The 16,851-nt window shown below is 37.5% G+C and overlaps 1 protein-coding gene across 2 annotated transcripts; it reads right to left on the reverse strand.

The window, feature by feature from the left end:
• Positions 1 to 674: 674 nt before the first annotated feature.
• On the reverse strand, positions 675 to 14,799 carry eno1a (enolase 1a, (alpha)). Of its 2 annotated transcripts, none has more exons than XM_051663008.1 (12): positions 14,657 to 14,799; positions 12,307 to 12,401; positions 8,833 to 8,928; positions 6,156 to 6,214; positions 5,373 to 5,442; positions 5,093 to 5,226; positions 4,564 to 4,786; positions 3,370 to 3,567; positions 2,507 to 2,708; positions 2,254 to 2,362; positions 2,044 to 2,102; positions 675 to 1,228 (listed from the first exon to the last, which is right to left on the reverse strand). In XM_051663008.1, exons 2-12 carry the CDS (start codon positions 12,389 to 12,391, stop codon positions 1,165 to 1,167), a joined length of 1,299 nt encoding a protein of 432 aa, XP_051518968.1. In that variant the 5' UTR covers positions 12,392 to 12,401; positions 14,657 to 14,799; the 3' UTR covers positions 675 to 1,164. The 2 variants fall into 2 exon arrangements, with proteins under 2 accessions (XP_051518968.1, XP_051518967.1); XM_051663007.1 differs by lacking the exon at positions 6,156 to 6,214 and adding an exon at positions 5,850 to 5,908 and having other exon boundaries at positions 14,657 to 14,798.
• Positions 14,800 to 16,851: the final 2,052 nt, after the last annotated feature.

A 16,851-nucleotide genomic window follows, 5' to 3' on the forward strand; every position in this document is an offset into this window, starting at 1 on the left:
CCGATACCAATTCATACATGGAGGGGGGACTTCAGTTTTTTGTCTGATAATGACTCACAGTAACGTATCTCATACTTAAAATGTAATTGTTGATAAAAAAATTAACAAGGACAGATGGATAACTGGGGAGGGACAAATCACCAACTTCGCAGCACTGCCCAATTCTGCCCAAGTGCCCAAACTCTCTATATTAATGGAAAGAGCTTCTCAGCTAAATTGTACTATGTTTTTCTACACTTTTTGACCAATCAATTTTAAAATAATTTTGATTCAGATCGATTCATAAATTAATCGTTTAAATCAATTTGTGAACTGGTTCGACCAATTTATCAAAAAGAATGGATTTAAAGAATGATACGCTGACAAATCAGACATTTTGCTTTATAAGTTTTACTGTACACAAGCTCTACACAAGGGCTATACCTAGCTGACTAGATAATGTAAAAGAGAGCTTAACAAGAGAAATGCAAATTCATTATAGAAATAACTTCATGACTTTTCAGGCCCTGGGAAATGTTAAAATTCCATGATATTTCCACGTTTTCCGTGATTGTGGGGCCCCTTTATTACACAGCTTTTGATTTAATTAGTAAACAAATTATACTGTTTTGTATGAATTGATCCTGTAAATGTATTTTTCTCATGTTTAGTGTCATAATAATTAAGAAAGACAATTAAGAAGACAGCAAATTAAATTCTGTATGTAAATCTTAGATAATATGCAAAATAACATTCACACACACTCTTCCATTTAATAAGGATAATTTAATCATTGTTATGCCACGCATATAGAACTAACACTTCTCAAAAGCAATACAATGCATGTACTCAGTGCTGGACACTGCAGCACAGTGAACAACTTAGCTCTTTGCTAAAATACTCAGTGGAGCACCAGAATCACTACAACTCACAAGAAGCTAAACAAAGACCTCTCACACAACACAGAGACAATTAACGATTGATTATATTTGGATACCAAAGCACAGATAGGGGTGGGAGGGCTGTCATGGCGAGCAGTGTTCCATGTCGTAGACTACTGAGCTGGACCTTTGAATTCACTGCTTTTCAAACTTGTCTCCATTCTACGGGAGCTGACTTTGCATGGCTTTATGTGTGGAACAGTACGCACAGTGAACACACTAAGACCAATGAAAGGTTGCTGCTTCAAATGGGCCTCCTGAAGTTCTGGCCAGCGAAACGAGCCTTGTCACCAAGCTCCTCCTCAATCCTGCAGATGTCAAACAAAAAGTCTTAGAAATTGAGTTGGTTTCAACATCTTAACAAGAATAGACTGCAATTACAATGTGTTTGTAATGATCAGCAAGAAGAAAATCTCTAATAAAGCTTTAAAGGGAAAGTTCACCCAAAAATGAAAATTATTTCATAATTTACCCACTTTCATGCCATCCCAGATATGTATGACTTTCTTTCTTCTGCTGAAAAAATATCTCAGCTCTGTAGGTCCATACAATGCAAGTGAATAGTGACCAGACATTTTAAGCTCCAAAAATCACATAAAGGCAGCATAAAAGTAATCCATACAAATCCAGTGGTCTAATATATGTCTTCTGAAGTGATGCAAACACTCTGGATGTGAAACATATCAATATTTCAACCCTTTTTTACAAAACAATATTCACTTTCAGTATGTGAATGAATGTTAAAGTGGAGACTAACAGTAAAAAAGAACTTAAATATTTCTCACCCAGACCTATCATATCGCTTCTGAAGACACGGATTAAACCACTGGAGTCATATGGATTACTTTTAAGTTGCCTTTATGTGCTTTTAGGACCTTCAAAGTTCTGGCCACCATTCACTTGCATTGTGAGGACCAACAGAGCTGAGATATGCATCTAAACATCTTCATTTGTGTTCTGCAGATGAAAGAAAGTCATACACATCTGGGATGGCATGAGGGTGAGTAAATGGGAGAATGTTTATTTTTAGGTGACCTATTACTTTAAGCCTAATAATCAGAAGTATGTTATAGCAAAACGAAGACTATATTGAAGGTATAAATGCAACTAAAGTTCAGCTCACCTCAGCAGCTGATTGTACTTGGCCAGGCGCTCAGATCGGCAAGGAGCACCAGTCTTGATCTAAAAAAAACAAACAAATAAAACAAGAAAAACAAACAAAACATTCTTTGTGATCTTCAACATTTCCATTTATACGAATAAAAAAAATTCACAAAACAAACAGCAAAACATATTTTTTAATAAGCAAGACTTTAATAGGCAAGGCTTTTACCTGGCCAGTGCAAAGTCCAACCACAAGGTCAGCAATGAAGGTGTCCTCTGTCTCTCCAGAGCGGTGGCTGACCATCACACCCCAGCCATTGGACTGGGCCATCTTACAGCTAAACAAATGAAATAGAAAAAAAGAATACCACATTACATACAAAACTTTTTGTTTTCCCCTAATTAATGTACATTAATTTTCCAAAAGAATACACATGATATTAAGTACAAGAATGGTTCATATATCCATTAGAATTACTCACGCCTGCAGGGACTCTGTGACGGATCCAATCTGGTTGACCTTGAGCAGCAGGCAGTTGCAGGCCTTATCAGACACGGCTTTAGCGATGCGCTTGGGGTTGGTCACTGTAAGGTCATCGCCCACCACCTGGATTTTAGTGCTGGCAGTGAAGTTGGTCCAGGCCTCCCAGTCATCCTGGTCAAATGGATCCTCAATGGAGACCACTGAGAAACAAAAGAAGCTTTGCTAATTTTGGTTGGAGTTTGTGAGATCAGCTCTTAAGTGTTATCATGACTAAACTGGTGCTCCTGCAATAAAAGTATTGTTAATAAGACTTTGATAAATATACAATAATAAATGCATGACTGCTAATATATAAGTATAGTATCCTTGAAGTATCTAGGAAACAGCTGGCTGGCCTCAAGGGGGTTAAATCATCCTTGCCAAGATCTGCATGCTACAACAGGGGGTCTATATCATTCACTGCTGGATCTGTTAAAAGATCCATGACTGTTTTAGGAGATCTAAAGATACTAAGATACTAAACGCACAAGCGGGAAGAATTTGTTTTCGTGCAAACACATTGAGATAACTACTACTCCAAAATGCTTCTTTAGATCACTGAGCTGCTATATACTTACATTAAAACAATGTCAACAAATATTTTGGCTTTAAATATAGAATGAGATTAAACATCTACTGATCAAAATCCAACATATCACATTTAACATTAAGCTTGACATATGAAGGAACACAAAATGTTTCTTATTGTCTACTTTCATGCTGTCACAGGGGATGTGAACTGCACAGTTTTCACTGGACAGCTGAGGATCAATGTATAGGACACGCACATAGTACCACGAAAGTTAACTGAGGGAAACTGACCAGGATAATCCTTGACAAAGCTCCTGTAGAGGTCAGCCAACTGGTCAGGGGTGATATAACGGCTAGGGTCATCGGGTGACTTGAAGTCCAGGTCGTATTTGCCGCCCTTGTAGAACTCAGAGGCAGCCACATCCATGCCGATCACAATCTTGTCGGTGTAGCCAGCCTTGCTAATGGCATTCTTCAGCAGCTCGAGAGCTGAAAAAGAAATACAGCTATAAGCATTCATAACAAATCATTAATATTTCCATGGCTTGTATTAGTGACAGCAAAACGGCAGGCAAAAGCATTATTCCTTCTTTATTTAGACTTAAATGCATCTTGAGGATATTTCTCATGTTATGCATATGCTTGTAATATTGAGCAACTTAAGGATAAAAGTCTTGACTCCTGCCTAATGTTTTGCAGACAAATTTACACTGAAATAACAAATAAGGGTAAAGAAGAGGATAAATATTTAGATGTCCACAGAACAAGTGATGCAATTAGACTTGAGGATCTATAAATTGTTTTTCAATTAAATTAGCAGATGTTAGGACAACTTGTCAGCCTACGAGTCGTAAGCAGCTCAGAGGCTTTGAACATTCCCAGAATTCCCTATGGAGTGGGTCACAGCTGCAGAACTTACAGAAACAGCTCACAATGAATTCAGTTTATACCAATGTACCGGATCTTCATGTGAAAAGCATCAGTTTTACAAATTTCTCACTTGAAGTAATGAACAAGGGATAAAGTCTCTTGGGTCTGATTTCATGCTTATATAGTTCTTTTAGGTATTGATTCACAGATTTTGTTCTTCAAATGGTCATGTTTGTAAACTGGCTAATCTTTATAATCAGTTTAGAATCAAAATAAGGGTACTATGGCAGTAATCGCTAAGTAATCGCATTCATCCAAAGTGTTATCTGTATTTACCTATGGTTGATTGCTTACTGGGATGTAAAAGGGTGAATTGGTCGTAATTGTATATCATCTCTCTCTAACAAAACAGACAATTTATCTGTAATTCCCAATGGTGTTTTAAGTAACTTTTTATGGTAGTGTTAAAGATCTATGTGGAAGTATGGAAGCTTTTATATCAATTCACAGTACTGTTGTATTTACATTCTTAAATGCGTCATAATCACTAAGGTATTCTAGATCTAGATTCTACATTCCTTGTTCCAGTTATCAAGAAACTCCCAGCTCTCTCACCTTCTTTGTTCTCAAGGATGTTGGGGGCGAAGCCACCTTCATCACCCACATTAGTGGCATCTTTGCCATATTTCTCCTTGATCACATTCTTCAGGTTGTGATAGACCTCGGCACCAATGCGCATGGCCTCTTTGAAGCTGCTGGCACCAACAGGCAGGATCATGAACTCCTGCATGGCCAACTTGTTGCCAGCATGGGAACCACCATTGATAACATTGAATGCCTTTAAAAACAGAGTTTGCATCCTTCAATAAGTTTTTTTTTATGGTGTATGGAACATTTAATCCCAATCAGAACAAACAGGGATGTAAAATATATATATAGCTGATATTTATTTTATGTTATAGCTGATAACCAGGACCAGATGTATACCAACGGCGGTCGATATAATGAATCTTTTTTTTAAATCTGCATTCACGTTAAAGCAATCTAGAATTGTACATGCTAGTAACAACTGGCATCAAAACAGTATAATGTACAGTAGAAATTGTAATATTTTGAGCACTTTAAGAAAGGAGAGAGAACGTACAGGGACTGGGAGGATGACTTCTGGGTTGCCAGCGAGGTCTGCGATGTGGCGATAGAGGGGGACACCCTTCTCTGCAGCACCAGCCTTGCACACAGCCAGGGAAACGCCCAGGATGGCATTAGCACCAAACTTTGCTGTGGATTCAAAGCAGCGCATTCATTAAAATAATTTTACTGAGTCAATACAAACCAGTGAAACTGTGATAAATAAAATTTTTCTGTTATGGCACCTTAATGAGTTGTAACTATAATGCAACTATGTATCACATTAATATGCTTACACTTGTTGTCTGTGCCATCCATATCAAGCATCAGCTTATCGATCTTCTCCTGCTCCAAGACTGACACACTCTGTTTAAGCACATAAGATTTATTACTGACAATATCAATCTTTTTCAGGTAGGATGACATAAACATAAATTTCATTTGGCATAAAACAAATGCAACGTAATGGCATTCACAGCACTGTGAGATTAGGGGGAGGCATTTATTTCAATACCCGTCTTTAAAATAACTAAATGCTAATGTTTGTTTCTCCTCAAACGTTAGTCAATGGGTAGTTTTAATCAAATCACAGCAAGACATTAAATAATTTTCTTCAATATAACTTACCACTTCAATTAATGCTCCCAAACTGATCTGATTCTCTTAATCAAACTAAGAAACTTATCTTACAGTATTTCTCTTGCACATTACTGATAACAAGAGCTCAATAACACCACACATTATCATGTTAGTAATAGAACAAATATTCCTACCTGGCTAACCAGAGCAGGTGCAATTGTTTTATTGATATGCTCAACAGCTTTTGAGACACCTGAAGGGAACAAGCAGATCATCACTGACCCAGGCCAAGTAGAGGAAGAACATGCAGAGCAGATATAATTAGATGATCACAGAGCAGGTAAGTGCTGTATTATCAATGAGCAGGCCAAGAGAACATCTGTGATCATCTGTAAATACCTGCCAAGGTTAGTCTTCAAAGCAAACCCTAATGCTCATGCTTCTGTGCTATATCAAAGGGGTTAAGTTCCTCACTTCAGATAATAAACACACTATTTTACCTGATTACACAAAGCAGGGGCCAAGAACTCATTTACATATTTAACAGCTCTTTTCACCCCTGACAGAGGAGAAAAAATGGTCGCGTCAGAACAAACAAAAACAAAAGAAGAAAGAAAGAAAACACTAGTGTTGGAGAATAAAGGTATTGAAATTAACTTTTTTTTATTTATTTTTTTACAGTGTATTCTGAATTTTTGTAAAATACAGATTTTATAAACTGAATGATTATTATGATTTGGGAAATATACATATAATATACACACAATGAGCACTTTATTAGGAACACTATGTTCCTAAAAAAGTGCTCGACGTGGTCTTCTGCTGTTGTAGCCCATCCACCTCAAGGTTCGACGTGTTGTGCATTTTGAGATGCTTTTCTGCTCACTACAATTGTACAGAGTGGTTATCTGAGTTACCGTAGACTTTCTGTCAGCTCAAACCAGTCTGGCCATTCTCCGTTGACCTCTTTCATCAACAAGGCATTTCCGTTTCTGGCAGAACTGCCGCTCATTGGATGTTTTTTGTTTTTGGCACCATTCTGAGTAAACTCTAGAGACTGTTGCGTGTGAAAATCCCAGGAGATCAGCAGTTACAAAAATACTCAAACCAGCCCGTCTGGCACCAACAATCATGCCACGGTCAAAATCAATGAGATTAAATTCTTTCCCCTTTCTGATGGTTGATGTTAACATTAACAGAAGCTCCTGACCCGTATCTGCATGATTTTATGCATTGCACTGCTGCCACACAATTGGCTGATTAGATAATTGCAAGAATAAGTAGGTGTCCAGGTGTACCTAATAAAGTGTTCAGTGAGTCTACATATTAGAGCACGTGAGCAGAGTGGAGCGAGTTGTCACTCCACTCAAATTTTCACTCAGGTGCGATCACTCAACTCCAACGCTCATGAGCGAGAGCGATGTTGGAGTGGAGCGGCATGAAATGAGAAAGAAATTATGCATAATTTCTTTGTCAACTTTCTTGTTTATTTTTTTTGCATCAGGTACAAGCAAATCCCTCTTCATACTGGCATACAACCTAATATTTAATGACGCAAATAACAACTACACAAACAATGCCTTGATGTAGGGTACTTTAAAAAAATAGCCTTGTTCTCTCTGCCCTATTTGGACAGAGTTATTTTATAAGGGGACGTGGGGTAATGTAACAGCCTAATTACCAGAGCTTCTCATTTATTTTAATCCCATGCTAATCGTTCAAGTCAGTACTTTTTGCGGGCTACGCGCTCCCGCGCCGGTAAAGATAATAGCGTCTTTTACCTATCAAACGCTCTGTAAAAATAACCCTTGTTATTGTTATACCATGCGAACTGACATGTTGGTAGAAAAGCCAGTGAATCTGCACTGTCCAGCCTGTGAACCCTCTAACTCATTGTTTCTAAAGTTCACCAAGTGTCTGAAGTGGATGTTGGTCATTGAGAAGACACCAGAAAATTTAAGACGTGCTTTAAAACTTCATCTAATGCTGACAGTTGCACTTTGAACATGATTTCTTTTGATTAGGAAAATTAGAAAAGGACACAAGTGCTAATTTTGTGACTTGAGCAGAGTAAATGGGAAAAATTGAGCCCGTTTTGCAACATATTTTCCTGAGGGACAAATAAAATTACATAATGTGAAAAGACTGTCTATATTTTTAATTCAAGAGTGTACTGTAGGATTATTGGCTTGCTAATGTAACAAGTTCTGTTGTATTTTGCCAGATATTCAAGTCAGTTTCTTCTAATAATCCCAGATACATATGAACATGTTTAATACTTACTTCATAATTAATCAGTAGAGCTAAATAGCATACATTTTCTGATGGGTCAGTTACACGTGACGGCAGTGTGTAAATGCAGTCGACACTCATCTCTGTGATTTATACAGACATCGCTTATCCTGTGTGAATCAACGGTAAACCTTACAGATATTCGTGGTACAGACGTCCACTCATCTCTGATAATCCACTCTGTTTAAAATCTTGGACCTAATATAGCCGCCAACACCAGATATTTGTCAGTGTAGAAGCACACGCGAAATGTAGCGCATTCTGTTTGGAGCAGAAAGTGAGCGCCTTGTGAGCGGCCAGAGCGGAGCTGATTGCAGTCACGTGAAATGCACTCTTCACTCCAGTGAAATTCTGATCTCTCCTCGCTAAGCTCTGCTCACATGCTCTGGTGCATATGTACATTCTTCATAACGATATTACAAATCAAGCATAATTCCAAAGCTGGTTTGCACATATACATTTGAATTAGACCTTTTTTTAGATTTTCACTTAATGCATTTCAAAAATTATTTAGTTGTTTCGCCAATAATTTCCCCCCCAAAACACATTTTTTTATTTTTTTTTTAAATCCAATAAATTGAGTTTGATTTATATAGCATCTTTCATATACTCAAGGTAGTTCACTTAGAAAAACAAAAAATAAAAAATACAAATTTAGAAATATAGTAATATAGGCAATATATAAAAACATAGATATAAACTGCAGTATAGACTTCACATTGAAAAACTAACCATACAAACTAACATTATATCTTTTATATAATTAAGGTCGCTTTACAAGAGCATTAAAAAAAAGGAAACAAACAATACTGATAAACAATATAGTAAAGGGATAGTTTCACAACAAAATACTAAATATAAAACCTGAATATTTGAAATACAAACCTTTGCCCAGAAAACGTGTCTTGTCATTGTCACGGAGTTCAAGGGCTTCATAAATACCAGTAGAAGCACCACTGGGCACTGCAGCTCTGAAGAGACCTGTAGAACAATAAAAATGTATAACTATTCACAAGTTTCCTGATACATACAATAATAATAAAACCCTGCTGGTTTTGCTCAAAATTAAGCACTTCCCAGAATTCTACAAATAATGATATCATAGCTGGTCTATCATATAAGAAATGGTACAATAGAGATTACACAACAGAATCGTAATGCCCACAATCTCGGCACAGTGTGGGCTGATGCCATGTTTATTGCAAAGTGCAAAACACAGTGACTGATGGACTGATGGACCGCCAACCCGCGCATCTTATCACGTGGCTTGTTGAGCGTGTTGCCACAGAGACATAGTGTGTGTGGAGGCTTCACGCCATCCACTGTGGCAACCACGCTCAACTCACCACATTATAGCGACCACGAGGAGGTTACCCCATGTGACTCTACCCTCCCTAGCAACCAGGCCAATTTGGTTGCTTAGGAGACCTGGCTGGAGTCACTCAGCACGTCCTGGGATTCGAACTAGTGAACTCCAGGGGTGGTAGCCAGCAGGTTACCTATGGCAGCCAGCGTATTTTACCACTGAGCTACCCAGGCCCCCGGGGTTTTCTGTTGTTAAGTAACAGCGTGAGAGAAAGGGACAGCTCCTATAACTTGAGGTCGGCATATGTGCACTACATGATGGCACATTTCAACTCCTACTGTGGCAAGTGTGCACATGCATATTCAATCAGCTCGCCTGAGTGAATATAAAATCAGTGAATATCAATGCCAGAGCATGCAGATAAAAACGGATTTAAAGCTTAACCAAAGACACATCAACAATTACTTCTGTAGTCTTTAGCTCTGTACCTAACCAATCATTTCCACCAAGCAGTTATTTCTTCACTATTTTAATACAAATCAGCAATGGAGTATCCAACCTTATAGTGTTTCTACAAAATATTCTACAGATGATCTTTGTAACATTTTGTGTTAATACACCAATCCAGTCATTATCATATCAAGATCTTATATCCAATAATTATGGGCCATTAATGCAACTCTGAGCTACACTTTGTGTTGTTTTATTCCAGCCCCACCCCATACTATTGAATCAAAACACATCCATTAATCTGCACTCAAATAAACACAGACACATTAGATCTGGGTGACTTGTCTTCACTTGTTTATATGCTTTCAGCCTGAGACCGAGGGGAATAGTACAGGAATGTCAGCAGACTCTACGCATTTGTCACTATAAAATACAACCTTCATCTTTCATTTAAAAGAGGGCCAAGTACCCACTAACCTGGCATAGCATGCCAGCTCCCTCCCACTGTTTAGTACATTCTGGCAGCAGAGACTTTATACATACATGTTCTGTTGCCAGCCCCAATCTTTTAAAAAGGTCATTCACTGAACTTAATTAAAATTCTGGATGTGTGTTAAAGACCAAACAACCACCTTGTTTTAGACTAGCATTTAGGGAAACACAAAGGGGTTCTAAAATCAAGGATACCAACTTACTTCCTCTATAGTAGACTGTGAAATGAAGATTAATGTATAGACATGGTTGTGAATCAGCATTAATCAGCATCAACCGTTAATATGAGGCAGAGAGGCAAAAAGGTCTATTTATGTACCATCCATATAGTTACTTTCTATGTTCCTGTGCAAAGCACCGTACTGTAGCAATGCAATCAAAGTGGTATACATTACAATGGCTATTTATAACCACCTACCACCTGATATGTCGACTCTGAGCTACTGGACACCAACACGAGGGCCTGAATAGGCAAAGAGGAGCTCAAAAGCTCACCCATGTGAAACTGCCACAGCATTCAGGCTGTACGCCCCAATAACACCATATACAATGTCAATTGCTGTCACTTTGTATTGATGTCGAGCCTGTAATGGCCTTTTCTGCACAGCATTTAAAGTGGCAGTCGTCCTGGACATTGCTTTATAAATGGTGCCATTTTCACATTTGTTATCAGATGGTCACATGTTACAAAATGGATGAATGGATTAAACTTCCTGTTAAGTATGGTCAGCACAATATGGGGAAGTATCATGAAACTTCAAGCATTGTCAACCAGGGCTGGTAAAAATATAGATTTTCCAATGTCTCGCAATCTTCATTTGAACGAATCAATATCATTTTTTAAATCCTAAGATCGATCTTTCACTCTATGTGGCAACCCTCTATAATGCAAGTAAATCACTCGCATGTGCAACTAAATCTCACGCTATGCGACTAAAAATTTCTATGATTAGCAAGTAAATGTTCAGATTGTACTCACCAGTGGCAGTGATTGAGTTACTACTACAACTAGTAAAGAAGTTATTAGTACAGAGGTACTTCCACTGCATGTTGAGAGAAAAGTTTGGTTTAACTCGTTCTGTGTGTCCAAAGACGAGATCCACAGATCCATTTGTTATTGAATAATGTCTCTTTTAATATCCTTTAAGTTTATTACAGTCAGTTGTTGATGAAAAAAAAAACAAAAAAAAAAAAACATTTAATTCTAATCACACATAGCATAGATGCGCTAAAGAAACCACACAGGTCTTCTCTCGTTATATGCACTTACTGGCTGATGTCACTAGTCTTAAAGAGACAGTACCGATTAAGCATGTGTTCTACATATCAATGTAAATACTTGTAAATATTACACATAAAAATGTAACAAAAATATATATGCAACATAATATATGCAATTTTAAGACATTAATTCATGGAATAGAATACAATTTTTCAAATGCTAAAATGTGAACAATTTAATGAAAAACTAATGATAAAATATAATTTATAAAATTAATATTTTAAAATGGTACCTATAAGGGTTGCCTAGAAGGTTCCTTTATAATTAAGAGCATTTGCTGAGAGAGAATTTATTTTATATGTAAGCAAAATGGAAACTGTTACAGAAATGCACCCATATGAATCAATGTCGAATCGAATCAAGATCGGAATCTAATCGAGAGCTTGTTAATCGGAATAAATTCGAATCGGGAAATCTGTCTCAATACCCAGCCCTATTGTCAACCTTGTCCTGTGGAGTGACATGTTGGAATTAATCTAAAACCAACTTAAACTTCAAGTATAATGTATAACATTCTTCAACAATTATTATACATTATACTTGTCTAACTTGTAACTAGGAAATAAGCAAAAAGGTGATTAAAAAAGGTGAAACGCTCAGAATAAATGTTACAGGCCCTAAGACATACACTTTCCCTTGTGTTTACCATACGTAATTTTTAACCTAAAATCTTGATGCTGAATAATAAAAAACTATTCATGTACATGCAACATGATTGTTTTATGAGATTATTAATATTATTTTAATTTAATAATATAATGAATAACAATCCAAATCAAGTCAAATCTTCAAATACTTTTGACACAGTTTTGAGCATTATATAGGCAACCTTTCTTGGTGTACAGGTCAACCTCCACAGTGGGGTTTCCACGGGAGTCAAAAATCTCACGAGCGTGGATCTTCAGGATGGACATGTTGCAGTTTCTGAGTAGAAAAGAACAAAAAAAGAACATGATGAGCTGAAAGAGGTTTGAAAACCACTACACAACAATATATGAATATGGAACTGCTTTCTCCACAGCAACGTAATTCACCTCGACACTTGTGTAAATAACAAACATGGCATCAGAGGAACACTTCGCTATTATTGTTTGCTACTATTAGTAGAGTTGTTGCTGTTTGTTACCTTCCTTCCTTAAATTTCCACCGCGACCTGCAGCGGAATTGCGCTGCAATTGTGGGGTTTCCTTCTTACGTAAAACTCTGGGATTTTCCCCAGTGTACTGGCGCATATATGCGAACATGAGGGATCGTCGATATTTTATAATGGTGTGTATAAATTGTTATAGTTAAAGTGTGTGTGCTTTCCCCACTGTACTCCCAGAAATGTTGAATTCTTTCTGCTGTGTTGACTTGTTGTTAGGCTCCATCCTATAACGGTTTTTATCCGGTCTGTTCACACACATGAGCCGTACTCAAAAACCTGTAAGAATGCTGCTTTTGCGTTTACATGACTGCATAAGCCATGTTCTACGGATAAATCCTGGGTGTGTTAAAACATTTCCCTTAATCCTTTAAATGGCGTAAGAAGATCGCATTCTCTTTCAGAACGCTGCTTTCTGCAAAATCCCTGGAATAAACCGTTTTCTTAAGTGCATGCAAACATGGTCAATGCTTTATTTATGACAGGTTGATAGGTTGGTCTAAGGTGGTTGAAGTGCAATTTTGATAAGGCTTGTTTTTTTTTTTTTTTTTTGTGTAATTAATTCAAAAACCAACTAATTATGCTTGAGTCACGTACGTGTGCATTTAAAAATCAAGGCCAGAACTAGGTTTTTTTTTTTTTTTTTAATTACAGGAAATACTGAACAGGGCTTGTACGGATGGTGGTAATGATTGCAAAAAAAGTTGGAAGGCCTTATGGTGATTTCCCTACAAGGAAATGACTCAACTACTCCACTCCGAGTCAAAGATGAGAAAGGTACCACACTCTTTTCCCATGTTACATCATCATCATCCTTTCTTTGTGTCATTTAGAGTTTCAGTTTAAGTAGCCACAAGACCAGTTCAAACAGAGTAATCCACCCCCTTTTTAACAGTTAAAATGAGCAATGAGCACTGGGAGTTGAGAAAACAAACTGGTTTTATGACTAGCAGATGACTATTTCTCTCTCTCCAGCCAAGAAAGGCTGAGCTTTTCAACTGTCAGCACCTGTTCACCTAAAATGTAGCTGTACTGGACATTTGGAAATATGCACTGAGATTCATATTCATCCGGGTCATTGTTCATACTGGTCATTGTCCACCGTCAAATCAAATGCATGAATTAGATGACACTTTAAAATAATAATTTTCTCTAAATGTTGTGTAATCAGACAAAGGATTTCTCTTTTCCTTCTGTAGATAGAAAGCAACAAACATCAAAACAATCTCAAAAGCCCATATTTTCAATGAGTGACTATGTAGAGACCATTTCCTCAGCACTGAAAATGGTGTGCTTAGAAAACCAGTTAATAAACACACATCCAATTCATTTGGACCAATGGAAAATCCTGTAGCCTTAAATGTCTGTGGAAACTTCCCACTGGCCACAAAACAGTGGGCTGGGTTTACTGAGACAGACAGTAACAAACAAACAAATCCCCAGTCTGGAGTGGGTTAAGTGATGGTAACACAGTAATAATGAAAAATCATTATTGTAACGTCGAATGCATACCACTGATAATTTGTAATGCCCATACAAATGGTGTCGCGATAATATAATAAGGTTAAAAATCAAATTTTAGTGAAAACATGCAGCCGCTAGTTACAGGCCTGCACAATATCCGGTGTCAAACCCAGACTAGCTTTGTACATAAAACCACATGCAGAAAAGCTGAATGGATAACAGTTTCTACCCTAAACATGCTTCTGCGCTTTTAAATGAATGTGCTCTCAAACACGTAACATGACACCCCTTTAGGTCACCGAAGACAGCTCTCTGCCTTTTTAAAAAGAACTCACATCACCATGACATACAGCGATATAGACGTTGCAGTGTGATAGAAAGTAGCTATTAACTAAATAAGATTAAGGCGACAGCATCACCTTCAGTATTGCATAACACTGTCGAACATCACGACAGCTGACTTAGCACATTTCTTACATGCGACAACTTATTTTCAGGGGTTTTATATGAATGTTTGTCATTGTTCAAACGTTAACACTGTTAAAATGCAAATGTCCTGTGTTGACCTTACCTTATCAGACCTAGCCAGTACAAGAGTAGTCGAGTCCTGCCCGTGGTGCAGAGCAGAGAAGGCAGAAGGGGCTTTTGCGCACTGTTAAGTGTAGGGCATCAGGAAGCGGTCAGCACGAGAGCGTTTCTCGAGCTGTGATTGGTCAGATGTGCCTCACGCGGCACGCTAATGAGATGGCATAGGAAAGCGCACGTTTTCAACCATCACGACCCCGCCTTCGACAAGGATGCGGAAATTTTAATTCATTCATTAAATGCTTTTATTTATATGCTCTCAAGGCTATATAATAAATGCCTTCGCACTTATTGGGTAGTGTAATAGTAGATGTCGTGTTGAAGCCATGATGGACTCAGTAGTTTCACGTTTTATGGTATTTTTTATGGTAGATACTGGTGCAGTGTGGAGTACGTGCTGAGCATCACCTACTACCAGTGATGCGTCATAGTGAGCTTTCACATCAATAACGGAATCTTTTTTTTTTTTTTTTTTTTTTTTTTTTTGAACACAGGGTTTACATAATGATTTATGAAATGTGGTTCGTTCCATTTACACACTAGTTTTAAATGATATATTAAATGATAGAAATTCTTTATGATGATTATTTATAATAATAATGATGGTGCTGGTGATGACTACACTACCACTATCAATTAAAAAGGCAGTACATATGCTTAAACTAAATTAGCTAGTATTTGTTTTAATGATTTTATAATTTAATTAATAATTGATGCGTGTTTGTTGGTTTCTTCCAAGTTAATGCATTCATCTTTGTCACTAAAAAACAACTTCTTTTTTAAATGTGTCATTTAGTTGAATACTTTGTATCCCATCATCTATAAACATGGGCACAGTGGGAAAGCATTTTGATTTGCCATTGACACTCGGATATCTTATAGAATACATACTTCTCAATGTCATATCCTCATCTCAAAAAGCAATCCATGGACCAAGTGATGCTGTGCAATTTCTAGCCTCGACAATGGCTGTATCTGTCAGTGAATGACCTTGAGCAAGATTACTGTTGCGCCATCTTCTGGCTGCTCATAGGGCGGCATTATAACGATTAAACTTCAACAAGTCCTCCGAGGTGCAGTGTAATTGGGAGACTTTGCATAAATTGTCCTGATTATCAACTACAGCATTATAATACTATATCTGAAAGACTCATGTTTATTTGAATTGTATACAGAAAATGTAAAATGTTAGAGATATGGTGAGCTTTTGTGACAAAAGTTGTCTCAAGGAATTTTGGACATTGTCTTGAGGAGTCTCGTTCGATGGCTATATACTTTGATTGACAATACATTGACATAAGTATTCAGACCCTTAACCAATTGTCTTCTTGTCCAATTGTCTAAATATATACATAAATTTGGTACACTCATTGGAACACCTGTACACCTACTTATTCATGAGATTATCAAAGCAGCCAATCATGTGGCAGCAGTGCAGTGCATAAAATTATGCAGATACGGGTCAGGAGCTTCAGTTAATGTTCACATCAACCATCAGAATGGGGAAAAACATTTTTAAACCAAATTTTCCTTAACAACAGAGAGGCAGCGCATTCAACAGTTCTTTCACACTTTCAGAAATCAGAATTTATGCATTTTTTAAAACATATTTTATAAATATATAATTGAAGTCATAAAATAATCTCTATTCTGGGCAGGCCTGGGTCTATTTTGGGCCCACCTTTGACTATGCCACTGAATCTCAGTGATTTTGACATGGCATGACTGTTGGTGCCAGATGGGCTGGTTTGAGTATTTCTGTAACTGCTGATCTCCTGGGATTTTCACATCCAACAGTCTCTAGAGTTTCCTCAGAATGCTGCCAAAAACAAGAAACAGTTCTGGGGATGGAAATGCCCTGTTGATGAGAGATGTCAACGGAGAATGGCCAGACTGGTTCGAGTTGACAGAAAGCCCACGGTAACTCAGATAACCACTCTGTACAATTGAAGTGAACAGAAAAGATCTCAGAAAGCACAACACGTCGAACCTTGAGGCGGATGGGCTACAACAGCAGAAGACCATGACGGGCAATTTATTAGGACAATAGTGTTCCTAATAAAGTGTTTAGTGAGTGTATATACAGTTACTGTATACACATTCACTGAACACTTTATTAGGAACACTATTGTCCTAAAAAAGTGCCCATCATGGTCTTCTGCTGTATATATATATATATAT

The sequence above is a fragment of the Myxocyprinus asiaticus genome, chromosome 29, assembly GCF_019703515.2.
Source record: "Myxocyprinus asiaticus isolate MX2 ecotype Aquarium Trade chromosome 29, UBuf_Myxa_2, whole genome shotgun sequence".
NCBI classification, from domain to species: domain Eukaryota; kingdom Metazoa; phylum Chordata; class Actinopteri; order Cypriniformes; family Catostomidae; genus Myxocyprinus; species Myxocyprinus asiaticus.